At 40.6% G+C, this 27,008-nt stretch overlaps 2 protein-coding genes across 3 annotated transcripts in view; one reads left to right on the forward strand and one right to left on the reverse strand.

Annotated features, from left to right (window-relative positions):
* The first annotated feature begins 11,169 nt into the window (after positions 1–11,169).
* On the forward strand, positions 11,170–18,914 carry LOC106565235 (twist-related protein 2). The gene is made up of 2 exons (XM_014132128.3): positions 11,170–12,492; positions 17,583–18,914. The coding sequence occupies exon 1, from the start codon at positions 11,519–11,521 to the stop codon at positions 12,122–12,124; it is 606 nt and encodes a 201-aa protein (XP_013987603.1). The 5' UTR covers positions 11,170–11,518; the 3' UTR covers positions 12,125–12,492; positions 17,583–18,914.
* A 344-nt stretch (positions 18,915–19,258) lies between these two features.
* Positions 19,259–27,008, reverse strand: part of LOC106565234 (histone deacetylase 7) — a 100,154-nt gene continuing 92,404 nt past the window's right edge. For both annotated transcript variants that reach the window (XM_014132124.3, XM_014132125.3), the window contains exon 25: positions 19,259–25,750. In XM_014132124.3, the coding sequence (XP_013987599.1) occupies positions 25,705–25,750 (46 nt within the window). In that variant the 3' untranslated portion in view covers positions 19,259–25,704. The remainder of the gene's footprint in view (positions 25,751–27,008) is intronic.

Here is a 27,008-nt window from a genome sequence, read left to right on the forward strand (position 1 = left end):
TACTAAAATAGTTCAAATTGTAGAAAATTCTTCAGATGCACAGAAATATTTGCAGATACACACACATGCTTTTGAAACATTTTATTTTTTATTTTTCACCAAACAAGTCATTGCAACATATGCACAGCAGATATATTTACATTGGACTGAACAAAAATATGCTCACAAAAAAACAATAAACTGAAAAAGAAAATTGCAGAAAAAATGTGCCGAAAAATTATATAGAAAAAAAAAGAGGCAAGAAAAATAATTAGGCAGCATCTTGCCGCACAGCTGGGTCTGGCCACAACGCCTCGTCCACATCACAGGCAATATCTTCCCTTGCCAGCCATCGAGGGAAGAAGCGCCTTGAGTGCCTTATCCATCCCTGAATCGCACCCACATCAATCTCATCACATGCCTCTTCCATAGCCTGCACAAGAGGCATGCGCACAAAGGGCTGCCGGTCGTATACCTTCCACCGCCATGCCGAAAATAACACTTCTATGGGGTTCAGAAATGGTGAGTATGGTGGGAGGTATTGCACGAGAAATGGTGGGTGGTCAGCAAACCAGTTTTGGACTGGGGCTGCACGATGAAAGCTCACGTCGTCCCATACTACAACGTACCGGGTTCTTTGATGGTCTGCATCATTCATACGCTCTGGTGGAATGAGAATGTTGTGGAGTCTGTCCAGAAATGTGAGAATATGGGCTGTGTTGTATGGTCCAAGGTTGGCATGACGGTGGAGGACACCATGCGTATTGGAGATGGCAACGCACATTGTGATGTTCCCACCACGTTGGCCAGGAACATCTATAATGGCTCTGTGGCCAATGACGTTTCTCCCCCTTCTTCTGGTCTTTGCTAGGTTGAACCCAGCCTTATCTATAAAGATGAACTCATGTGGGATTGCATCAGCATCCATTTCCAGTACTCCCTGAAAACAAAGAACAAAAGCAGTCAATATGGTGTTATCCAGTACACTGGGAAACAATGTTGCGTGTAGTGTACTGCAGTCAATATTGTACTGACATCCACATATGCTCGTCTGACCTCTTTGTTTCTTTGAGAGTTTCTCTCAAACCGCACCTTATAAAGTTGTTTCATTATGATTTGGTTTCGCTTGAGAATGCGAGCCAATGTGGACAGACTGACTCGTTGAATGTTGTTGAATATGGTGGTGTCTTGGATGATGTGGCTTTGAATTTCTCGTAATCTGATTTCATTATTTTCCAAAACCAAGTTTACAATGGCAGCTTCCTGTACCCCGGTGAACATTTGGCCCCTTCCTCCACCATGGTTGTGTCTCTCAGTCCTTTAGAAAAACTAAAATATAGGGCTTGGACAATGCAGCCTAAAGATATTTCCCCCACAGTAGAGTAAATTCTACAGGAAATTTGTGCAGTTAGTGTATGACAACAGCCATTCATGAAGTAAACAGGTGTCACCCAACTGATACACTATGACATGGGGTGTACTACATAGTGTGAAAGAAATGTTGGTTACATACCTGTACTCCAGTCTAAATGTCCAGATGACACAGGCGACAGTAAAACGGCTCAAGTTGGGCTGCACTCTCTGTCCAGCCTCTCGCATTGTCAGCCCATGGTTGATGACATGATCAACTAAGGTTGCTCTGATTTCATTTGAAAGTTGTTGTCTTCTTTGGCCATGAACTCCTCTACCAGCTCTGCCCCTACCTCTCACTCTTCCTCCCCCTCTCATTCTCACCTTCCCTCTTCCTCTTCCTCTCTCTGCAACGGCTTCCATTGTTGTTGTAAAACAAAAGGTGCTCACCTGTGGTCTTTTCATAGTGCTTACTTCCTGATTGAAGTGGTAACAATTAACCATTGAAGTGTTTGGCCAGGTGGCACATGTATTGGCCAATTAGCTCATGTAGTGTCATTTTGAATGGCAGTGTTTTGAAATGGCAAACATGTGACTTTATGTCAGATTGTTGTGTCTTATGCAGAGAACCGTGTGCAGTGCATTTAAAAAGTGCCATTTTGAATTGCAAAATGTGTGTAAAGCAGAAAATGTGTTTAGACTTTTGGTGACTTGAGAAGAGGTTTTGCTCTCTGTGGGTCAGTTTAAATAATTGTGCTGTGCATGTCATTTTAGTGTGTTAGCAATTGGAAAAAACTGTAACAGCGCAAACAATTGAGCGGGGCAGCTCCAGCAGGGCAGAAATCTGACAAACTTACTTGTTGGAAAGATGGCATCCTATGACGATGCCACGTTTAAAGTCACTGAGCTCTTCAGTAAGGCCATTCTACTGCCAATGATAGGCTATGGAGATTGCATGGCTCTGTGCTCAATTTTATACACCTGTCAGCAACAGGTGTGGCTGAAATAGCCGAATCCACTTATTTGAAGGGGTGTCCACATTCAGATGCATTATAGGACTTCTCATGGCAAACCTTATTAAACAACATTATAAAGGCTAATACATGGTTATAGCAATTTATAAAGCATTATAGCTTCAAGCTGTTATATATCTGCAGGCTGTTACCCAGTGCTAAAGTAAAAGTAGTGTCACTCATATTATTGTCTAATAAAAATGAATTTAATTCTGCCACCTACAAACCCCAAATGTAGCACCTGTATGTATTTTGGTGGTTGTAGTTTAGTTACCATGGTAATGTTTCTCAGATGGAATCTATGAGGGGACTAGGGTTAGAGTGTCTGGGGAGCCCAGTGTGTTTTTTTGAGGGAAGGAAACATTGTCGTTTTTATTTAGCCAGGTCAGCAGGCTAGAGACAGACCCCGGCATTAGAGTGGGATTTACACTGAGGCAGCCATTTTCCAACTCACTCAGCCCACATTATAAAAGAAAACACCCTATAGCACTGCAGGCAACAGTAAACGCTCGGGCAATAACCTGCGCTTTGAAGTTAGGCAATTATTCAAATCCATCCACATTTTTATTTTGCCCCCTCAAAGGGGAGGTGGGAGGATGCAAGGAGTTTTGGTGTATGATTTGGTTTAGACATGTGTATGATAAAAGGGACTTTGAAGTTCATATGAAAAATATGTAAATTACATGTTGGTTACCTCTGTTGAGTTGATTGACGCAACAGATGCAAACGCTGATAGATTGCCAATAACTTTTTAAATATAGTTTAAAAAAAAAATGAGATTACCATAACAGGAAAGCAGTGTGAGTGAAACTAGCACATAGCTCTACCAATTATTTAATTAAATATCTTCAACTTTGATCCTTTATAAGAGACCATTTTGCTGCCCTCATGCTACTTCCCTCATTCTACTCTTTTGTTTTAACAGGATTCTTGTTGGTACTTATATATTTATTGCATTACATTGGTTTGTTTGCAAGCCCTCAGAGTCACGTTGTATAAAGGTAATTGCAATGTTGTGGTTAAGTAGCCATAGCAACATTTTTTTTTTAAAATCTTGCTTGTTATAACATTTTACATTAAGACACTGAAAAACAATCCTCATTACTTTCTATTGAACAAGTCGTAGGGGTTGGACCAAAAGCCCGTCCTATTAAGTTTATGCTGTAGGCAGTAAAATGTGTGTGTCTTTGTGTGGTATGTAAAGGGGAGGGGGGGGGGACTCCTTTCCAGCAAAATCAAGGAAGGAAGTCATCTAAGACTTAACTGGCAGAAATCATGAAATTGAAAAAAGAAAAGGAAACTTAAAAAATGCAGGAATATTTCAAATTTCCTGTTGGAAAAAAAATAACAAAGGTAAAAGGTAAAACCTTTGCGTGTCATTTCACACTACACATCTTAATCAAATGTATTCAAATAATTTTTCATAATCTGATATTTGATATTTTTTTATTTTATATATTCAAATTATATATTCATTTTGTCAGACATACTTAAAATATATTGGTAAATACCAAACAGCAATTGCACCTAAAATATTGATGGGCCGCATATGACCTATGCATAAAGTAAAGTGATTAATTCTTCATTATAGTATAGTACAGATGGGACAGTCACAGTAGGCTTTACCTGTTCACCTTTTCTTGTTCTTATAACTTCATCATATGGTAACATCTATATAGGAGGTCGTATAGCATTTATAAGGCCATATCCACATGATACCATAGGTACAGTATATACTGCCTTCTATATAAGGTGAACACATTTTGAAGTTTATCTGTATAACCGTCTAAATATGAACAAGACCTTGTTTTCTATATTGGTTATGTGTATTTAAAGTAGGCCTACATCTGTGTGACAACGATATCCATTGTTGCACTTTGCATACAGGAAAAAACGGCTATTAGGAAAATACCCATTCAGCCTCAAACATACTTTGGTTCCTGAGTATTTATAAAAAAGAAAGTATAAAAAAAATACGTGAATGAAAGCGAACATCTTGATTTAGTAGAGAACCAGATGGCTGCTTTGACATTAAAAAGGCGCTTTGGCATTTTGGAGAAGGCAGTTTCGGAATGATTTCCGAGGAACTTCCGCAAAACGCAGTACAAAGCCCACAGATATTTAAGCAATATCCATTGCAATTTACTGTTTTATTTACAAACTGAAACATATGTCTCTGGACCTTTGGCTTCTTTTCCCTTTTCCCCACTCTCTTTCTTCTTCCTCTCTTTTACTGCTAAACCCCTCTCTCTCTCCCCCCCCCCTCTTTCTTTATAAGTAACATCAGGTGATTAACCCCTTCACTTGGCAGCAGTACAGTAGGATGGCCGACCTTCAGGTTCAATCAATGTTTGCCTCTCCGACTCTTTTGTTTTCTGTGTTGCTTCGCCCATGGACCACAGAACCTTGCATCTGAAACATTTTAGGAGACACATATTTGCAGTTTTAGAGCACAAAGGGATATGCCATGGCAGGGGCAGGCGTTTGAAGTGGCTTCATAGGGAGAACCAGTACCAGAACACGTAGCCGAACATAACTTTCGTAAGGTAATCTAATCTAATGGAAAAGGGGGATTGATTTGACTTTAAAGTATTACGCTTTGAAGCTAGCTACAGAGTTATGTTGATATTTCTAATGCAATTGCTCTGTTCTACGAATGGTGGTACACAGGGCCTGGTCAGAGACATCTTCTGGGTTCACTCTAATGCGTTAGATGTGTTCGGATTGAAATGAATTTTCCTCATGCCCAGTTGGTGCAATGTGTGATCCACCCACTCATCAATGCATTCCGACTCCTTGAGGGGTAGCAATAGATCACTATCCAATCACCCCCTCCACTGTAATGTCTGTGATCTAAGGTTACCTCAGTTGGATGCACCATCCAGAGACAATCCCATCTATCAGATGTTGGGATAGTTCTTAGAAGGGCCCAGCACTGGTTTTGTCACACCGTTAAGATAGAAAACTGCGTAAATCTTGTTCTAAATCTAGATTTTCTGCATATTAATAGCAATGGGCAATGCTAGCTGGCTTAATGTGCTGTACATCAAGTAGTGATAGGGCACTTGTTCAGTCTACGTTCATTTTGTGACAAATGTGAAAGGAGTTAGCAATGCTAATCTAGCTAAGGCTAGCTTTCACTACATAGTTCTGCTTGGCTGTGATTTGGAATGAGCTATGCTAACCTAGCCTAGCCTAACGTGCTCTATATAGTTCTGCTTGGCTGTGAACTCCGCTGGGACTGTTTGTAATGTGCCATGGATGGACCCTGGGACTTAAACACTGTAATCAGAGCCAGCGCAGGATATTGGCTAAATTACACATGAAAGCAGGGACATTTAAGGGAAGCTTAAGTGCTAAATATTATTATAAATTATAGCCTAATATAGGGAGATAAGTCTCAGGCAAACTGGAATAACACAGGTTAGCACGCAGAAGTGTAGAAAAACCCCCGCTTTTAAAGCAGGATTTTTCTTTTTATCTGCCTCAACAGAAAAAGACTTTCCGGTGATGCCTTGCTCTGTCCACACACACAAATGCGGCATAGCGACAAACTGTATGTGTGTGTGTTTTCAAAAGACCAGATTTGCCATAAGAATACATGGATTTCATTTCATTAGCCATCAAAAAGAAAAGTGGAGGAAAAATCTATTTTGCTGGCTGTTGAAGTGAATAAAAGTGCCCAAGACCTGCATCTCTCCCAGCTTCAAACCTCTCAACCCCTCATCACTACTTATACTCTATATCTATATACATCACCATTCGCCCTCTGTTCACCACCCCCGTCCTTCACCGCCATGCACCCTCACTCTCCACCCACCCCCCTCTCAGTCGATACCCCACAGGATGTCCTGCTCTACAGGGGGAAATGGGTCCCAGATGTCTGCTTGTGTCCCATGGGCTCCAGAGGAGGGATGGAGCAGCAGCGGTAGGAGGGATGGGTAGGGGGAATGGGGTGAGCGAACTTTTAAGGTGAGAAGTTTGGTGAAGAGTATATTCTCGGACTCATTTTCAACGGAAACTACATTACTCAATGCTTACATATTATGAGATCGACATGCCATCGATCAGTTGTCTCTCCTCAGAATTTTCTAAGAACTTTACAGGAAGGCAGTAATTGAATTGACAGTATTATGGGTTTAAGAAACGTTTTTTTCTTCGTTGCTCAAAAACTTCAAAAGTCCGTCCTCATTCAACATACACATTCCTCAGTACAGTATTTCAGTACTATGGATCAGTTCGGACTAAACCATATGTGCCAAACTTAAAGTGGACATTACGATTGCCTGTTCTCCTCTTTGATATCGAAGCCATCTCTATATACAGTGGGGGCCGAAATTGTTTGAAAATAAATACTTCAAATACTGAGGTATATTGTATGCAAAAAATAATAATATTTTATGCTAATACAATTGCTCAGATAAATAGATTTTTTCATAAAGGTAGGGGTGAAAATTATTGACACCCTTAAAGATTCTTATAAATAAAGTAGTCAACAAACTCTACAAACTTTTTGGAGGAATTTGCTTTTTGTTTTGGTTGTGTTTCAGATTATCTTATGTCCAATAGAAATTCATTATAAATAATGTATTTTGGAGTCACTTTTATTGTAAATAGGAATATAATGTTTCTAAACACATACATTAATATGGATGCTACCATGATTACAGATATTCCTGAATGAATTGTGAATAATGATGAGTGAGAAATTACAGAGGGTCAAAGATCATACCCCCAAGACATGCTAACCTCCCTTGTTATTTATTGTCTCTGTTTATAAGAATATTTAGGGGTGTCAATAAAAAACGTATTACTTGTTAAACAAAATCTCTTTCTCTGAGTAATTGTATTAGTATAAAATAATATCATTTCCCAATTTTTTGGAGCATACAATATAGCTCAGTATTTGAATTTTAAATTTTTTACAGTCATTATTGCTCATCTTTATCAAGGGTGTCAATCATTTCAGACCCCACTGTATATCCTTTTGATATGGTGCAGTCTATTTGCACCTACAGGAGAGGTTCATTATTACCCCCCGAAAATAAAAGTCAAAAGAGAAACGGGCCGGAGTGTTTAGTGAAACATTATGTAGAGACTCTGACAAGGAAATGAAATGTGCAACATCAATCAGCCTATGAGGACGGAGATCAAACGGCCCTCCACACTCCTGCATCTGGTTCTGTTTGGACTGGCCTTTCTTTTTTCTCTTTCCCTCCTTTCTTTCTTCTCTCTTTTCCCTTCCTTTATTCCTCTCCCATTCTCTGTCCCTCTCTTTCTTTTCTCCCTCTGTTCTGCGTGAGGGGTGCGTGTTCCATGCTGTTCCTGTTAGGCTGTCGTTCGCTCATTCTTTCCATGATGGTGGCATGGAGGCATGCTCGGCTAAGGTAAGCAACCCCAAGGTTAGCCCTGGACGGCCCAACACAACAATGGGCTACGTGTCCCTCTTCACAAATCCACTGTCTCCACCCGGAGGTTGGAGCCAATTTACATCTAATTCCAGGGAAATGACCTGGGAATTTTGGTTGAAAATGTTAAAGGGCCTGTTGCGTAAATAAGACCTGTTACAATTCCAGTGTGATGTTCACTTTGGCAACAATGCATTATTAGCATGTATAAACCTTTATAATCTCTTATAATAAGGCTATGTCAGATTACATATCAACATTTCAACAGACTGAAATTGGCTGGTATATAGTCAGGATCAATATGAGATTATTATACGACATTATAAGGGGGGGTCATACATGATCATAACAAGTCTTACATTGCATTTTAACTGCATCATAATGCATTATACCTACATGCTAATGCACAGTGTTACCTCCACTTCAATACCTTAGCTGCTGGAATTCATATTCTGAGTTGATTGAAGTTGAGTGGAGTTGATCCCAGCTCTCTTCAATACCCCCAAATTAAACGTACCCTTTGCAATCACAGAGTTCACTAACCCCTCTACAAAACCCCTCTCGAATTCTCTATCTTTCTTTAAGTCCTGCTATAAAACTGTCATAACACAAATATAACATCTATCATAACCGAAAATTACAATTCCTATAATTTACTAGAAGTAACTATTCATGTCTACTGATATATTTGAAATCCACGAGAAGGCATACAGAACTATGTTCATTGTCAAGATTTGAAATGGTGGGTTCTTTCTCATTCACTTATTGAACTTTTTGCTATCAACAGCTGTAACTACAGACAATGTTACGTATTCTTTATTTCTCATCCACAGTAAGAATTACTTTTGTATTATGATAGAAGACAGATGTTCTAAGCTAATGTAACACATTTATAAGTTTGACTCTTGCAGAAATCGAGAGTAATGTTCCAGTATTTTAAATGAGCAATGGGAAATTTTCAGGATTGCACCTTTACTGATGAGTAACATCACTGTCATGCATGAAACGGTAAACCTATGCAACAGTTGGTTTTAATGCATATTATTGTCATATTATGTAATTTTTTTATTTTTTATTTAACCTTTATTTAACTAGGAAAGTCAGTTAAGGACAAATTCTTATTTTCAATGACGGCCTAGGAACAGTGGGTTAACTGCCTTGTTCAGGGGCAGAACGACAGATTTTTACCTTGTCAGCTTTGGGATTCAATCCAGCAACATTTCGGTTACTGGCACAACGCCTTAACCACTAGGCTACCTGTGCCAACACCCCCCCCCCATCCTATTTGTTTTAGTTTCAGTAGATATAGATCCTTCACATATTGACAATTCTATGTGTGTGTGCGTGCGTTTCTACGTGCATTTGTATGAGTGTGTGTGTTGTCCCTTGTGGTGTGGACCTGCAAGCCCAGATGTGTGTTCCCCTGGGTTACTGGTGTGGAGAGAGAACATGTGTCTACTTCACCAGAGGGCATGGATGGCAAAATTAGCAGCCCTCTCACCTTAGTGGTCACAGGGTCAGAGCTTATACAGGGTCAGAGCTGGGCCATCCCCATGGCTACATCTCTCCCATATAGTGATTGCAGTAGATAATACATGGAGATCGAATTACTTAAATGGAGACACCCATTCTAGTTATTCTATTTCTATGGGATAATGATGGGAATATTAATACAGTAGATTTACCTGTCTGTTTTGAAAAATTATTTAGGAATTCATATTTTGACTGATCTTAATGTACTTTTGATTTATTAGGTTGTGTGGCATATTTTCTATTTTTATACTGAGAAAATGTAAATTCTCTGTGGCAGTATGGTATTAAGGTGTAAAGGTCATGAACAGGCAAAATCATGTTTAATGAAATTGGATGATACTTGAAGGAAACCAGATCAAAGTATGAAGACCAAGGTATGAAAAATGACTGTTGCTTCTACATTGATAAAGTTTGATCATAAAGTTACTGGTCTCCTCCCCCATGTCAAACACTTGGATTCATAATTAAGGTGACATCACCTTGACTCTAATTTTAATACACCAATGTTAACATTCAATTCTCTTACCTAATTTAAATAAGTACCGCCTTGAAACCAACATCGGAGAAGGCGTGTTTGCAGAGGGGCGCGGTTTAAATAGCTAAATAGCTACTCTACTCACGCCAAAATTTGACTGTAGGGAGTCAACAAATATAATAAAAATTGACCCTATTCATCTATGGCAAAGATACTTATAGGTTTCAGCTTTCATCTGGGTCTGGTGTTAGATAGTTACAGGCTAGCTAGGTCTTCAGACAGCATGGGACAAAGGGGGGGGGGGGTATGTCTTTCAAAACTCAGACTCAGTTGTCAAGTCAACACATCCGTCAGTGCTGCTATGAACCGCATCACAAGAGACATGTTAAACGGGAGGTGTAGAAAACCTACATATAACTGATGCAATTTCAATGTTTTTTAGTTGCTTTGTGTACCACCACATTTGCTTGAAATGATTTTACTGCAAGACTGCTCACTGCATCCAAGTTGCTTGACATTTCAAAGAGCTGTCAGTCGAGGCAAGCTCCCGCCCACTCAGTATTTTCACAATGACTGTTCAGGACTTTTCAAATAATAATAACAGTTGTTTTTTTTTAAGCTTGTGTGAGTTGTCTTGGTGAAATTTCTATTTAGGTAATTTTGTAAACAGAAACGCAAGATCACAACGTTTATGTGAAAATCCGTCTAAAGATATTAATCCACATGTTATTTTCCCCGACTGGCACTGAGGAGTGACCCTTGGCTCGAGGGCTATGTTTTTATAGTATCATGTGATAGATATTAACTATGGCACACAAATACTAGGGAGATCACTTTGACACACTTAATAAATAAGACCTAATCCTATATCTTTTTTATAGAAAACTGTGGTCCTTGAGATATCACGCATAAAATGTTTTCAGTGTAAACTTAGTTTTAGGTATTAAATCGACTTAATCTTCCCCTACCAAAGCATTCACATGTAAGCATATTCATGCAGTACTAACACAATGGCTTTTATCGTCCCCCTTAATCAACAAAGAAAATGTTTCATGTCTTTGAAGTTGTAGTGCATAACAGACCTATGAGTCTCAAAGCATGTAATTAATTGATGAGAAGAGAGACAAGAGACAAACAGACAAGCGGGTGCAGGAGAAAGCCAGGAGTGCTCCAGCAGCAGAAATCTGGAACCTATAAAGACGTGGACAACTTCAGCCGCTTTAACAAGGCCTCTCGCAATTGGCTGAGAAGGCTACTTACCCCCTTTTAAGCCATCCACCAACCTCAAGCTCACTTCCTGCTTCCAAACCACACCCAAAGAAGCCGGTGCTGGCCAATCGCAGCTGCCCGCAGGCCCAGAGTTTGCGGGCGAGTATAAAGGGACAGGAGTTAGCCCAGCAAAGCAGATGGTTTGTTGTTGTTCTGCATGCAGGTTGAGGAGATGGGAAACTGTAGGTGAGGAATTCAGCAAAGAGACACAGGGAGAGACAGAAGTTTTGACTGGGAGTAAAGCCAAAACCTATGGATCTTCAACAGATTGCAGATTAGAAGCGTGAAGTGTATCGGCCTCATTCTTCTTGGTTTCACTGGAGGAAGAAGACTTCTAGGCCTTTGACTCTCTATCAGAACTTCCTGGGATAACGGTTGTCCCACACGGCTATCTGAAGAAGAGAAAAGACAGGGAAAGAGAGAAATAAAGTGCAAAAACCACCCTGCCTCGGAAGGGGAAGAAGGACGGTGGTCCTAAGAGGGAGGAGGAGATGCGCGAGGAGGTGTCCTGCGCCAACTCCCCCGAGGGGGGGCTGGGGGCCAGCGAGGAGGAGCTGGAGAGGGGTTCCAAGAAGAGCGGGCAAACAGGGGGCCGAAAACGGGTGCCGTACCACAAGAAAGACAATCTGGGTCGGGCCGAGGAGAGGGCCGTTGTCAGCGGGAGCCCCAACAGCCTGGTTCCGTCGGGGCCCAAGCGGCAGAAGAAGCAACAGAACTCCCCCACGGCAGTGGTGTGTGTGGCCCCATCCTCGCTGGGCTCCAGCGGCCTCGGCTTAGGCTCGGGCGGCGAGCCCTTCGAGGACCTGCACACGCAGCGAGTGATCGCCAACGTGCGCGAGCGCCAGCGTACGCAGTCGCTGAACGACGCCTTCGCCTCACTGCGTAAGATCATTCCCACGCTGCCATCGGACAAGCTGAGCAAGATTCAGATCCTGAAGCTAGCGTCGCGCTACATCGACTTCCTCTACCAGGTACTGCAGAGCGATGAGATGGACGCCAAGCTGGCCAGCTGCAACTACCTGGCCCACGAACGGCTCAGCTATGCCTTTTCCGTCTGGAGGATGGAGGGCGCCTGGGCCATGTCGGCCAGCCACTAGTGTCCCCATCTGTCCTGCTCTACCCATCCTGTTCTGTCCTAACCCCACTATCTCTGTCCTCCACCTAAGCCACTATCTCTGCCCCCTCTTGTAACCCCTAACCCACTATCGATGTAACCCCTAAAGCCACCATCTCTGTCCTCCTTTAAGCCATTATCTCTGCCCCTCCTTTTATCCACAACCCAGAGTGACTGTTCACTCCCTAACCTTTTTACCCGTTCTGTCCCAACGTGTCACCTACCTATCCACTGCCCCATCACTCCCACCATAGCCGTTCACCATTCGACCTTGCCCCTCCCCTTCCACCTCAAATGCCCCCTGATAATGTAGCCCCTAACTCCACAAGCGTCTACAGTGCACCCCTGCAGGTATGTATAAAAACATGCGCGCGCACGCACACACACACACACACACACACACACACACACACACACACACACACACACACACACACACACACACACACACACACACACACACACACACACACACACACACACACACACACACACACACACACGTGTCACATATGGCCAAACAGCCAGGCCTGTGGTTTCCCAAAAGTATCTTAAGTATATTGTTAAAACCTTGGCAGGAGCGTTGTTAAATCTGTGAACTGATATTATTTTTTTTTCTTCAGATTTACCATGTTATACCTTTACTTTGAAGTTTTTTTTTATGAACATGAATGACAACAATGATGAGAGCATGTGTTATCATTCAATACACAGGTTAGAAAAATGAACACATCTGACATATTTGTGCATGAAAGTAATGTAAATATGCCTTTTCTAATTACATTTAACCAACCAAGTGGCCCTTAGGGTGATTCACAATGCAGCATGGTTAGCAAGCTAACCTTAGTAAACATTGCCAAACAAATCAGGATTTCCGACTCCAGCATGTTTAGAAAAGCGAGTTTTCTGTAATGTTCAGATATTGATTTGCATCTTCCTCCAAGGAAAGCTGTTTTTATTTGTTTTGATTCAAGTTTAGTTACATTAAGTGGTAAGTGGGAATGAGTAGGAAATAGTACATGTTGTTTTTAATTTAATAAGGCAAAAATGTGCGCAATAGATAAAAAGGTATAGCCTATTCCTAATCGATTAGTGGGTAAATGTATTTGATAAATATCAGACTGTCACATGTCCATTGCAGTTGTGCATGAGTGCATGCACATCTCTGTATGTTGGTAACTATTGTATAACTTTTAAAAAATGATAAATTTTTAACATAATAAAAAGTAACAACATAGTTCAAACAAAATGACAAATTATGAAATAAGAGTATTTGTATACTAGTCTAAATTACAAATTATAACACCTAGTAATGTGGGATCATAATTACAATATACAATATTACATTTGCTTTCAAATTTTTATTTCAACATATGGTGTGCAGTTTGACAAGATGACAAACATAAAAAAAATACTATTTTCATTCATATCAAATTATTTATATACAGTAATTATAGTATAACAATTGTCTTCTTTTATCATAGAATGCATTATCAATCAAATTGGCTAAACATTAAAACAATAATATTTCAGTTACACAAATATGTTGCTACCAAATGTCGTATGTCATGAAAAAAGCATTTGAATGAAAAAATGTTACTGTAATATGTAACAAATTATCATAACACGGAATCATTTTACACTTTTTGACATAAATATTTAGCTATCTGTCTTGGTGTACTCTTAAGATAAGAAAAGAGAATGCCTGAAAATCAATTTTCTGTTTTACATAATAGTTCAACCTTATACCAGCCATAACAAATACCAGTAGCCCACTACCTGAAAATCAAATTATTGTTATAGTAACAATATAACACTTTAATTGCGCAAATATATATATATATAACATCATAGAACATTTTCAACAACGGAAAATTGTTAAGTACATCAATGATCGTTGAATGTGTTCGTTTTTTTTTACCATGTTACCATGTTGTACTTTTTAAGTATTTTTATCCAGAGCCTTATCTAACATACCTCAGGCAGACTAGACCAGAGGAAACAGAAACTGGGGTCCTGCACAGGTATATCAGGTGAAATAAAGAGAGGGAAAGGGAAGGAAAGAGAAAAAGCAGCTCTCCCTCTCTCTCTCTCCTTTTCTCCCCTGCAGCCTTGCCCTTTCTCCTCCAGGATCTTGTATCCAGTGTCGTGCAATCAGGCCCTGCCGGGTCCCAGACAAGCAGGAACCTTTAGATTGGAAACAGTTGTGAGGCATTAGGAAGGTGTATGTGCCAAGGGAGAGTTTGATGGTGTGTGTGCGTGAGCCAATGTATATATATGTGTGTGTGTGTGTGTGTGTGTGTGTGTGTGTGTGTGTGTGTGTGTGTGTGTGTGTGTGTGTGTGTGTGTGTGTGTGTCTTGTTTACGTGGAGTTTTGATGTGTTTGTGTATCACTGTGTGTAGCCTATGCACTGGTATGTGTATACTTGTGTGTTTACATGTGCGTGTGTGTGTGTGTGTGTGTGTGTGTGTGTGTGTGTGTGTGTGTGTGTGTGTGTGTGTGTGTGTGTGTGTGTGTGTGTGTGTGTGTGTGTGTGCACATACATACATGTGCGTGAGTGCATGCCATTTCTTCGATATTATCTGACTTTGTTATCTGTCTTTCCTCTCAGTCTCTTGAAAAATCACAAAGTAAACTTTGCGGAATTGGCGGACACACTCTTCTGAACGCAGATAAGAATCTACAAGATAAGCGTTAATTAAAAGATAAAAGATGAGTGTGGGCTAACTGAAAAGCCTATCAGATAACCAGGAAGACAGGATGAAAAGGGAGAGGTAGGAGAGAATGACGAGCCAAAGAAAGGATGATGCGGTGCAGAGACCAGAGGTAATCCATCAGAAGCCAAACTCATGTTAACCTGGACTAGGCTGTCAAGGGAGAGCAACACAGGAAAGGCAAAGCTGTAGAACCCCTAACCCTAATCCTAACCCAGCGTTTCCCAATCTTGGTCCTGGGGACCCCAAGGGGTGCACGCTTTGGTTGTTGCCCTCACACTACACAGCTGATTCAAATAATCAAACCAGCGAAATGTCCCCACTTTTCAGAATTGTCCTTGTTTTACTATCCTTGTGAGGACTTCTGGTCCATGTGCAGTCTCCAGGTGTTCCCCTTACATTACTATAAAATCCTCGACGGCCTCAAACGCCAGACTTTGAGAGGTCAACCACTGTGGTTGGAAACCCAAACCCTACATGTGGATGAGATTGTCCTTGAAGAGAGGCATAGTCATTACCTACTGTTCTGCTTTCTAACGTTATTCACTCACCTGTGGACAGTTAAATGAACTGAAATGGACAACTGAAATGGACAACTGAAATGGACAATGTCAGTATAAGGAAGACCTAAAATGGTTGTAATTGATTCTGCTTTTAACATATCGGGGATAAAGAAGAATAAAGTGGAAAAAATAGAAATTCCTTCCTAAATGAAATGTGTATGTGCATATTTGTGTACGTTCACAGTATGCTCCTGGTGTGTGCACAAAGCATATTTTTGTTGTGTGCAACAAGTGTTCGGATAAGGTGTGTGTTTATGTGAGTGGTGCATCTTGGATGCATTTGTGTGGCTGTTTTATGAGGATGTGCGTGTTGTTGGTTGCATGTGTGTGCAGCATGTGGCGTGTATTTATGCGGATGTGTGTGTTGTTGGGCGCATATGTGTGTATTGCATTTGTGTGTATTTAAGCGGATATGCGCGTTACTGGGTGTATGCGTGTGTGTGTATATGTGGATCTGTGTGTGTGTGTGTGTGTGGGTGTGTGTGTGTGTGTGTGTGTGTGTGTGTGTGTGTGTGTGTGTGTGTGTAGCTGTGATTTAGAATAGACTGCTGTGTTTAACCTGGCAACAACAAGCTCCACTCTGTTTATCCTCCAATTAAAGGGCTGTCACTGTTCTTCCCTCTGCCAGAACCTCTGGCTTTGCATGTGTTTGAGTGGGTTGCAGTTCCTTTGGACTGATCTTGGACCAGTCCAAAGTAACATGTGCATGTATTTTGGGGTTTCCATTTTCACATTGGATCTGATCTCAAACCAGCTGTTATAGGTCCTCTGTGGCACATCTGCTTTTTTTAAGAGCTTCAGAGCCTTGCAAACAGGCCGGTGGTTCCAAGAGTTGTGGGCTTCTGATACTCATCTTTATTTTTAGGGGTTTGAACTTTGAGCTGATGCTAGAGCAGGTGCTGTGTGGATGGATGTGTGAGCATGGGCTGGGCTGTTCCAACAGCTGTAGTGCGTAAGTAGTGTACGTAGTGCACCCCTGAGTTATACACTTTGGGTTTGACACGTATGCAGGAGCAGAGCACAAACCAAGTGGGAGTGTGTAGAAACAGTAGACCATATTAAGATATTGGTCTAATGCAAAGGGAGGTATGATATAGCTCTTCATCTATTATCAATACAGTGTTACAGACCATGTCAGGCAATAGGCAACAAAACAATATACATCATCCATGTGTTAAAGGTATAGTTCAGCGAGATTGCATATTTAGATAGGAAACGCGTATCTAAATGATGTAATATCGCTGAACTATCCCTTTAAGTTGTTGTACACACAGGTTTAACATGAGTAGGCCTCTGCCTTAGAAGCGTTGCAGATGAGGTCAATGCGGCGTAGGAAGACTAAAACGCTCCTGTGCAAGTGCGTGTGCATGTTTGTGCCTAAAACGGCATCAGTTGCTCCTTTGTAAATCAGCCGCACTTAACTTTTCATTTTGGTAGAAAGGGAGATAAACAAATGCCAAGGAGGCTCTACAGGATAGCTATTGTTACTCTGCCCAAATGCAGGCAGTAGAATGGGATCTACTGTACTTTTGTTCAAAGTGACGCTAAGATCACACCACTTGTTATTCGCTGCTGTAGCGTACCCCCATTTGGTATACCGAGTAAACAAGTCATTCCTGGCAATTAGTGCATTATGACGTAAGCACAGCCATCTGAAAGAGGACACCCACAAACACACATGCTTACTGGACAGCTTTCTCTCTCTTGTCTTTTGTCCCTCTTCCCTTTCTCTCTTCCTCGCTCTTATCTTTCTCTCTCAGCATGAAAAGAAACACTGTAATTACAGACAATTGGGAACACTCCAGATGGAATATTGGCTTGTTTAAACAAGAGAAAGAGCAGAAGTTTAGCGCTGTGGGCTTTTTTTTACACTATGTGAGAAGAATTAACTTTGTTTGCCGGTTTATGTGTTTGTTTGGGACAACGACTTGCACGCACGACACATTAACGACTTCTCTGCGGATTTTCGCTCTCAGATATTATTTTCCTATACTGACAAAATGTACACATCCATGTCGGTTTCTTCAGTAAAACAAATGTAAAAAAAAAAGCTTTTTTGCATCAGGTTGTGTGGTTGAATTAGGCTGAAATATGAGGTATAAAACACTAAAACCAAGAAAGAAACTGTTGTTCACGCAGTCTATTTTTCTTTCTCTTTTTTAGGAAGGACGCCAAATGGATGGACTCATCTCCCTCTCTTAAAAAGGTCTGTTCCTGTCGAACCAGTAGTTCCCCCCGCTATACCCTTATCTCTCCTTCTTTGGAAGCCCTGCCCCACAGACATGGGCATTGGACCGGACACATGCTTTGGTTTAAGGACAGATATCCAGTCGACTCTCCTTTTGCAGCCTGACAGACAGTATGATAATGTCAACATACATTATGTGACAAACTTCAGAACTGAAGTGAGGAGGATACTTAAGGGTCACATGATGAACTTTCTGTACGTTAAAAACGTCCAACGCGTTGGCCTGTCACTGAGGCATGACGATGATCTGCCATTTTTATGCCACTTCAAAGACTCTTTAAAAGAGGAAGATTCTTTGACAACTGAGATGACTTAGGATCGTGATAATTGCAATGATGATCATCATAAGGATGCCAAAGTAATCGATAGCTGGTGGTCCCAGCCCAATGAATGTTTACAGCAAAGATGCTTATAAGCTTTAGGCTTTTCAACCTCAAATGTATAGGTAGGAAAAGTCAAAGAAGCCTGACACACATTTTCAGCAGTTGTATAAACTAATCTGCTAGATTTCTGTTGCCTTGTACATGTGTTTCTCTGTTGCATTATTTCCCTTCATAGCGAATGGATTTAGCATGTGCATATGCATTTTACATTATAATGACTTTATATTAGAGTAATTAAGCAATAATCTATGCAGGCAACTTGAGTAATGAGTAATGCACACAGTTTTGTAGCATGCACAGATTATGGATAGATTAGACATAGTGGATAGATTCCACTAAGGTCTTTCTGATATATTGTTATTTGTCTGTAGGATTTAAGTATGAAAACGTGATATGCAAAACAACAATGAAATAATACATTAGAAAAAGAGTAACAGATAAACATATTGTTGTACATTGTAGAAGTAACGGTCTAGTAGTTTTAAATGCAAGATGAGAGGAAAATATAGTTTGAATATTGTAAGTTTAGTAATTCCTCAGGATTTCTGTTTAAGATAGTACTATGCACATACTGCAATACACTATCAGTAAATTGAGAATGTATTAAGAATGGAAAACAGTGCCATGTACTTTTTAAAAACATTTGATAAATTCAGATTTTGTGCTACTGGCTATTGTTAGGTCGTGGCAATGTTATCTGATATACTGTCGCCAGAAAATGTAGTTTGTCAATATTTTTTCATGCTAATGCCCAGCTGTAGTTGTCTTAGAAGATTTTTTTGTCTCCAGCTTTTCATTACATGTGGAAAATAATAATAAATGCTGTTTTAATAAAATACCACTGAAATAGTCTGAAAAAGCAAATTTTCAAAGACACTTTGCATCTTTCTGTCTCATAGAAACTTGTCTAACACTGTGAACATATTGACAGTGTAGTATGTATAACAAAGAGTACATGGATAGGCAAGACAATGCCTTATATGTTATATCTTATAAAATAAGATACAAAAGAAGTGGATAGTAATACCCTTTGTATTTGGACACTGCATCCAAGATGGATCCAAGATTTTTGTCAAAATGTGTGTTACATTACAAAGTCATGTGTTTTTATATTACCAAAATAGCTGAGTGCTTGGTGTAAGTAAAATATTGCCCAATATTTCAAACATTATTGAAAGGATACAAAATATACACTTCAGAAAAAAACCACGTTAAGAACTTAGTTACCCTTTTATTGAGGAAAACAGTTTATAGAAAAAAATTGAGAAAAAAACAAAAATACAACATCATTTTTTACTGTACAGGTACAAAGTACAAACCAATAAAGACAAACAGTGAGAAAAAAATCCCTATCTAATCTCGACTTGGCTTGTTTTCTAAATTAAGATTCAGTTCAATAAAGCTTCCTTTCTATAGGTTTGTCAGTATAATTCAAAGCACAGGATGTCTGTATTTGGTCTCAGTAGCTATAGACAACATCAATAACCAACCACTCAGAGGAAGAGCAATAATTCAAATTAAGACAATTAAAGGGATTGTTGATTCTTAAAAAATAGATTTACATTTACAGAACATAAATATTCTCAGAAGAATTGAATTAAACAGGAAATAAACCACAATAAAATATGAAATAGAACCCCTCTGATAAAGATATCAACAATGTATTTGTGGTGGCCATTTTGTTCTACTTGATCATAGTCAAATGTATTATTTCATTCTCAATGATGTCATTTTCACATTGTCAATGTAATTAATATCATACATATATTGCAGGGTCTTGTCATGTACACTCTTAGAAAAAAAGGTCCTATCTAGAACCTAAAAGGCTGTCCCCATAGGAGAAGTCTTTGAAGAACCCTTTTTGGTTTCAAGTAGAACCTTTTGGGGTTCCATGTAGAACCATTTCCACAGAGGGTCCTACATTGAACCCAAAAGGGTTCTACCTGGAACCAAAAAGCGTTCTACCTGGAATCAAAAATAGTTACCCTATGGGGACAACCGAATAACCCTTTTAGAACCCTTTTTCTAAGAGTGTAAGGTCTTGGTTGTATAATGTATATTATACAGCACCATTATAAACTATCACATGATAGTTCAAATTATTCTGTAGCACCATCATATTTTCATAAAACACAATACATAAGCACAGCACTGCAAAGGAATTAAAAGGACAACATAGAAATCTATTACATCATTATCTCATGGAAAGGGCTAACAAGAAATGTAAGCAGTTTTTAATCTTTCTTTGGTGATATTTAGCTGCAAAATCTCTGTTTAGATACAATTACTATCAGGAATTCACAAGAATCTTTGAAGTTATGCTCAGAGGCCCTACCAGTTCACGACTGGCATATTGTTCAAATAAGACTTTTAAGCTTTTATTTCTCTCAACCTGTGTCCAATTGTTCTACATGGATAGTCAACTAGCTCAACAAGCTAACTAAATGCTAACTGTCCAACAGCACTTTGGTCCAGGAACAAAAATCATTGACTGTTTTTGTAAATAGAGTGGTTTCAGATGTGAACAAATCCTAGTTCACCTGCCTTTTATATTTGTAGAAAAGTAAGTATCAAGAAATACAGCCTATAGATATATAAAATAGAGCAGGAATGTCAATCAATCCACATATTAAAACACTGGTCTTTGTGAAATCACAACAGAACAACAATTTAAAAAAAAGGCATCGCCAGAGTGGAATACACGTAAAAAATAGGTCATTTTACTAAAGCACAATTCCAATACTTAAGACATCGTAAGTGCATTTCTTTTTTGTGAGTCCGGTGTTGTCTACATACAACTTTTAAGTGCCATCCATAATAAAATAACTAATTTATAGTAACTGATCTGAAGTCCATTCAACTGTTTTAATAATCTGCGTTAAACCCAGCACCATTATTATAATATATATTTTTAACCTTATGTTAACACTCGCAAGCTGCCAGCCCAGACAGCATACCAATCTGCCTCCTCAGTGCATGCACAGACCAGCTGGCTGGAGTGTTTACAGACATAAGTCTGTTGTCCCCACTTGCTTCAAGATGTCCACCATTTTCCTGTACCCAAGCAAGCTAAGGTAACTGAACTAAATGACTATCGCCCCGTAGCACTCACCTCTGTCATCATGAAGTATTTTGAGAGTCTCGTCAAGGACCATATCACTTCCACCTTACCCGACACCCGAGACCAATTACAATTTGCATACCACCCTAAAAAGATCCACGGATGATGTGATCGCAGTGCACTGCACACCGCCCTATCCCACGTGAACAAGAGGAATACCTATGTGAGAATGTTGTTTATCGACTACAGCTCTGCTTTCAACACCATAGTGCCCTCCAAGCTTGTCACTAAGCTCAGTGCCCTGGGTCTGAACTCCTCCCTGTGCAACTGGGTCCTAGACTTCCTGACGGGCCGACCCCAGATGGAGAGGGTAGGCAACAACACCACTGCCACGCTGATCCTCAATAGGGGCCCCTCAGGGGTGTGTGCTCAGCCCCCTCCTCTATTCCCGGTTCACCTATGACTGTGTCTATACACAACTCCAACAATCATTGAGTTTCCTGACAACACGACAGTGGTAGGACTGATTACCAACAATGACGAGAGCTTACAGAAAAGAGGTTAGAGTCCTGGTGGAGTGGTGCCAGGAAAATAACCTCTCCCTCAATGTAAAAAAAAAACAAAGGAGCTGATCGTGGACTATAGGAGACAGAAGAGGGAGCACACCCCCATCCACATTGACAGGGCCGCATTTGAGAGGGTCAAAAGCTTCAAGTTTTTTGGCATACACATCACTGAGGACCTGAAATGGTCCCACCACACTGACACCATAGTGAAGAAGGCGCAACCGCACCTCTTCAATCTCAGGCGGCTGAAGAAAATCAGCACTTCTACAGATGCACCATTGAGAGCATTCTGTCGGGGTGCATAACCGCCTGGTATGGCACCTGCACCGCCCTCAACTACATGGCTCTCCAGAGGTTGGTGTAGTCAGCCCAACGCATAACCAGAGCCACGCTGTCTGCACTCCAGGACATTTACAACACTCAGTATCCGCCTGGTAAGGAAGGCCAAAGAGATCATCAAGGACTTCAGCCACCTGAGTCACAGTCTGTTCACTCTGCTACCATCTAGCAGACAGAGACAGTACAGGTGCATCAGAGCCGGGACCGAGAGTCTGAAAAACAGCTTCTATCACCAGGCCATCAGACTGTTGAACAACCATCACTAGCCAGCTGCCTGCCCGGTACTCTACCCTGCACCTTGAGACTAATGCCCCATGTACAGTACATTCGGATCAATCTACACACAATACCCCATAATGACAAAGCGAAAAAACGGGGTTTTATAATTTTTTGCAAATGGTATAAATTAAAAAAAAAAAAAAACTTTATTTACATAAGTATTCAGACCCTTTGCGATGAGACTCGAAATTGAGCTCAGGTGCATCCTGTTTCCATTGATCATCCTTGATGTTTCTACAACTTGTTCAGATTCCACCTGTGGTAAATTCAATTGATTGGACATGATTTGAAAAGGCAACACTTGTTAATATAAGGTCCCACAGTTAACACTGCATGTCAGAGCAAAAACCAAGCCTTGAGATTGAAGGAATTGTCCGTAGAGCTCAGAGACAGGATTGTGTTGAGGCACAGATCTGGGGAAGGGTACCAAAACATTTCTGCAGCATTGAAGGTCCCTAAGAACACAGTGACCTCCATCATTCTTACATGGAAGAAGTTTGGAACCATCAAGACTCTTCGTAGAGCTGGCCACCAGGGCAAACTGAGTAATTGGGGAAGAAGGGCCTTGGATCAGGGAGATGACCAATAACCTGATGGTCACTCTGACAGAGCTCCAGAGTTCCTATGTGGAGAACCTTCCAGAAAGACAACCATCTCTGCAGCACTCCACCAATCAGGCCTTTATGGTAGAGTGGCCAGACAGAGGCCCCTCCTCAGTAAAAGGCACATGACAGCCCGCTTGGAGTTTGCCAAAAGGCACCTAAAGGACTCTCAGACCATGAGAAACAAGATTCTCTGTTCTGATTAAACAAAGATTGAATTCTTTGGCCTGAATGCCAAGTGTCAAGTCTGGAGGAAACCTGGCATCATCCCTACAGTGAAGCATGGTGGTGGCAGAATCATGCTGGGGGGGATGTTTTTCAGCGGCAGGGACTGGGAGACTTGTCAGGATCGAGGGAAAGATGAACGGAGCAAAGTAGAGAGAGATCCTTGATTAAAACCTGCTCCAGAGCGCTCAGGACCTCAGACTGGGGTGAAGGTTCACCTTCTAACAGGACAACGACCCTAAGCACACAGCCAAGACAACGAAGCAGTGGCTTCGTGACAAGTCTCTGAATGTCTTTGAGTGGCCAGACTTGAACCCAATCGAACATCTCTGGAGAGACCTGAAGATAGCTGTGCAGCGACGCTTCCCATCCAACCTGACAGAGCTTGAGACGATCTGCAGAGAAGAATGGGAGAAACTCCCAAAATACAGGTGTGGCGAGCTTGTAGTGTCATACCCAAGAAGACTCAAGGATTTAATCACTGCCAAATGTGCTTCAACAAAGTACTGAGTAAAGGGTCTGAAAACGTATGTAAATGTGATATTTCAGTTATTTATTTTTTTATACATTTGCAAAAATTTCTAAAACCCTGTTTTTGCTTCGTCATTATGGGGTATTGTGTGTTCTCGTTCTGTCATTTCTTTATTTATTTTTTGGATTATTTGTATATTTGTATTGTATTTGTATGACATTCTACTGCACTGTTGGAGCCAGTCAAATCAAATCAAATGTTATTGGTCACATATTTAGCAGATGTTATTGCGGGTGTAGCGAATAAGCATTTCACTGCACCTGTTATAACACCTGTAAATCTGTGTATGGGACCAATACATTTTGATTTGCATTTGATTTGACATCCATAAACATTTATTTTGTGTGTGGTCAAGTGTTGAGTAGGACTTCTCCGTACAGTATGACGGTGTGTGTAATTGGCTGAAACAGCTTTGGAACGTTTGATCCGACTGCCTGTGTTTCCTGATTGAATTGTCTCACTGATCATATGATTAATTCCTAATAACTTTTATCACTAGAATGATAAAGAATGTGAAGATGCCCTCAACTGCTGTCTGAAAGGGAGTGTTAACAAAGTCTTACCCTCACTTTTGCATGTTTTTTGTCCTATGGAAGGAAAACAACTATAAAACCTATCAGGGCCATGCACAGATCTTTCAGGGGGCAGGTGCTCCCCCCCCCAAAAAATGGCACCCCACTACCAAAACAAATACTATTATTCATATCTTGAAATTCCTAACATACCAAATGCCTCTTTTGTGAAAATTTTTACATTTTTTTGCATAGTAAGGCCAGTAGTATTGTTAAATCTCTGTACATGGCAGACTGGGAAACTGGTACAACCGGGCGTGTGGGTTGGCACAACCAATGGACGGGGTGTGGGGTGGCGAACTTGACGACGTCACGACGACTTCTGAACCACAATGACACATTTTTTTTTACAAAAAAATTAATTTGGGGGGAAATTATACCACCACCCAAAAGGCCACTTTGGAGACTGGAAGGGAAAAGGGGCATATGCTTTGCACAGGTAGAGCCCTATCTGTGCACGTGAATCATAGGGTTCGCTATGTGATAATAAAAAAATATTACCATTATGTATTGACGTTTGCAATACAATATGCAATAGATAAAACTTACAATAATTCAATCAGCTTAAAAACACAAATATGATCATTTATATGTTTTATCACCAATCCCAGGAGAGCTTCAATGTGGTCTATACTGTCATTCTCTCCTTGGTTCACATTACAAAATGCACAGTGCAAAAAAAAGTCTGTACAAAATTCTCAGTCTCCTCTCTCTTTTTCTTCATTTTGTTGGCGACGCATAAATACGAATGACATCATCAGAACGAGATGCATTTTAGGTGTCCCCTGGTGAGTGTCCAATGTCTGTTTTCCTTCATAGTGACTTCCTGTGGGGACATGGGACAACTTCCTACTTCCTTTTGTGATTCGGCTCTGTCGGCCTGGCGATGCTCCGCGGTAACCTGTGACCGAGGCAAAAAACAGTTGTCCTCCTCCCCAGAGACACTCTGTTCACAGCCTGCCGTCTACCTGGTCTTTGTCAAGTCACTTCATGATACAAGTCAAGTTGTAACCTCCCCAGTGGTGTTTGAAAGCGGTTTGGACTAAGGATGTATATTTCACCCTTCCAGTTTCTGCTCAGGTCTGGTGCTCCTCTCCTTCTGTGTCCTCACAATTCACAATGTTATATGGTAATGGGGGAGTAACACACCTGGAAAGGCACGGAGTGGCATGTCAAGAACACAAGTGTTCATTGTCCTTCCTCTTGGTCCTCCTTTTCCCTGTTCATGGGATGTCTTCTCGGTGTGTGGTTAAGTTGCGGTCTAAGCAGGCGAGTGGTCTTAGTAAGGCCAGTAGTACTGTGTTCTGATGAGGTGTAGGAGTGTGTGAGGCGTACACTAGTCAGTTTGACTATAAGAGGTCAGAATGTGGTCTGTACAGTGACAACTGGAGGCAGTGGATTCTGGTCAAGTGAAGCAGCGCCGAGTGGATGACAGTGTGTTTGTCTGTGATGATAGGTTTATCAGAAAGTGCACTTGTCTACATGGAGTCACAGTCCCCCTCCATGAGTTCATCTCTGTGTGTCCTGAATAGCAGGGAGAGAGGAGAGAATAGATTTATATAGCATTCTGGTGAGTAGCCTATTGTAGTATTACAGCGTTAATGTTGTATCTTTCCACAGGATACAGATGTTGCAAATAGTTCTAGAGAATACTGATGCAAGTACCTTTAAGCAAATAGATGTGATGCATATGTTTGAAGACAACACCTGTTTAAATCGGGTTTTAAAGGGAGAGGGATGGTGGTGTCAATGTTGTGTCTTTTGTCAGGGCGTTGTATAGCTAATGGGCAAACGGAATGCCATACCTTGAGAAATATGAATGTATTTTTGTTTTCTCACACTCTCTTCCAAAGAAATTAGAACACTAATTGATTTATCTTCTGGTTCAAAAGCCTAGGGATTAGTGTTGGAAAATAGCACTAATCAAAAGCAGTATGGTGATATTCAGCTGACAGCTGAGGGCTTAATATTTGAAATGTAGTAAGGCAATGTTTTAATTGAATACATATTTTTAAAAAACGGGTGGTTCACCGATGTTTTTCCTCATACCTACAGTAGGCTGCCAGCTTTCAGTCTAGGAAAGACAATGCTAGGCAGAGGCTGCTGAAAGTAACTAAACAACCTAAATTTGCACTTAGGTCGAAAAACAAGCCTACATTTGAAGTTTGATTGAACCATCCCTTTAACTATAATTTCATGTCATAACACTTCACTTAATATTTCATTATATTATACTGATATCATTTGCGACTACAGGGTGTCAGTGATGTTACCTGTCTGTCTGGACGTCTTGAGTGAACCATCCCTTTTAATATAATTTCACGTTATCACTTCACATGATAGATATTATATTATCTTGAAATTATATGAGATGACATTGTGTCAGTGCTGTTACTACATGGTGTCAGTGCTGTTACTACATGGTGTCAGTGCTGTTACTACATGGTGTCAGCGATATAACTACATGTTGTCAGTGCTTTTGTTGGCCTGGTCTTGTTTGATGTTCTTAGAATGTAGAGTTTTTAAAACTCCATTCTGATTTGTATTTTTGTGAGATTGATGCGCAGTTTCTCTAGTGATAAATCAGATCAAAACCGAACTGTGTGATGTAGTAGGGAGTTATAGTTTCTAAGAGGCCAATATTCTACATCATTTAGAAAGTGTGGTAATTAACTACAACGACCATAATCCATTTCGCACCTAGTTGTCCGGTCTGTGTGGGACACGGAGAAGGAGAGAAGAGCGTGCGATCGAGAGGGATAGAAAGCATTTGCCTCACAAG

The sequence above is a fragment of the Salmo salar genome, chromosome 12 (assembly GCF_965601325.2).
Source record: "Salmo salar chromosome 12, fSalSal1, whole genome shotgun sequence".
NCBI classification, from domain to species: Eukaryota; Metazoa; Chordata; class Actinopteri; order Salmoniformes; family Salmonidae; genus Salmo; species Salmo salar.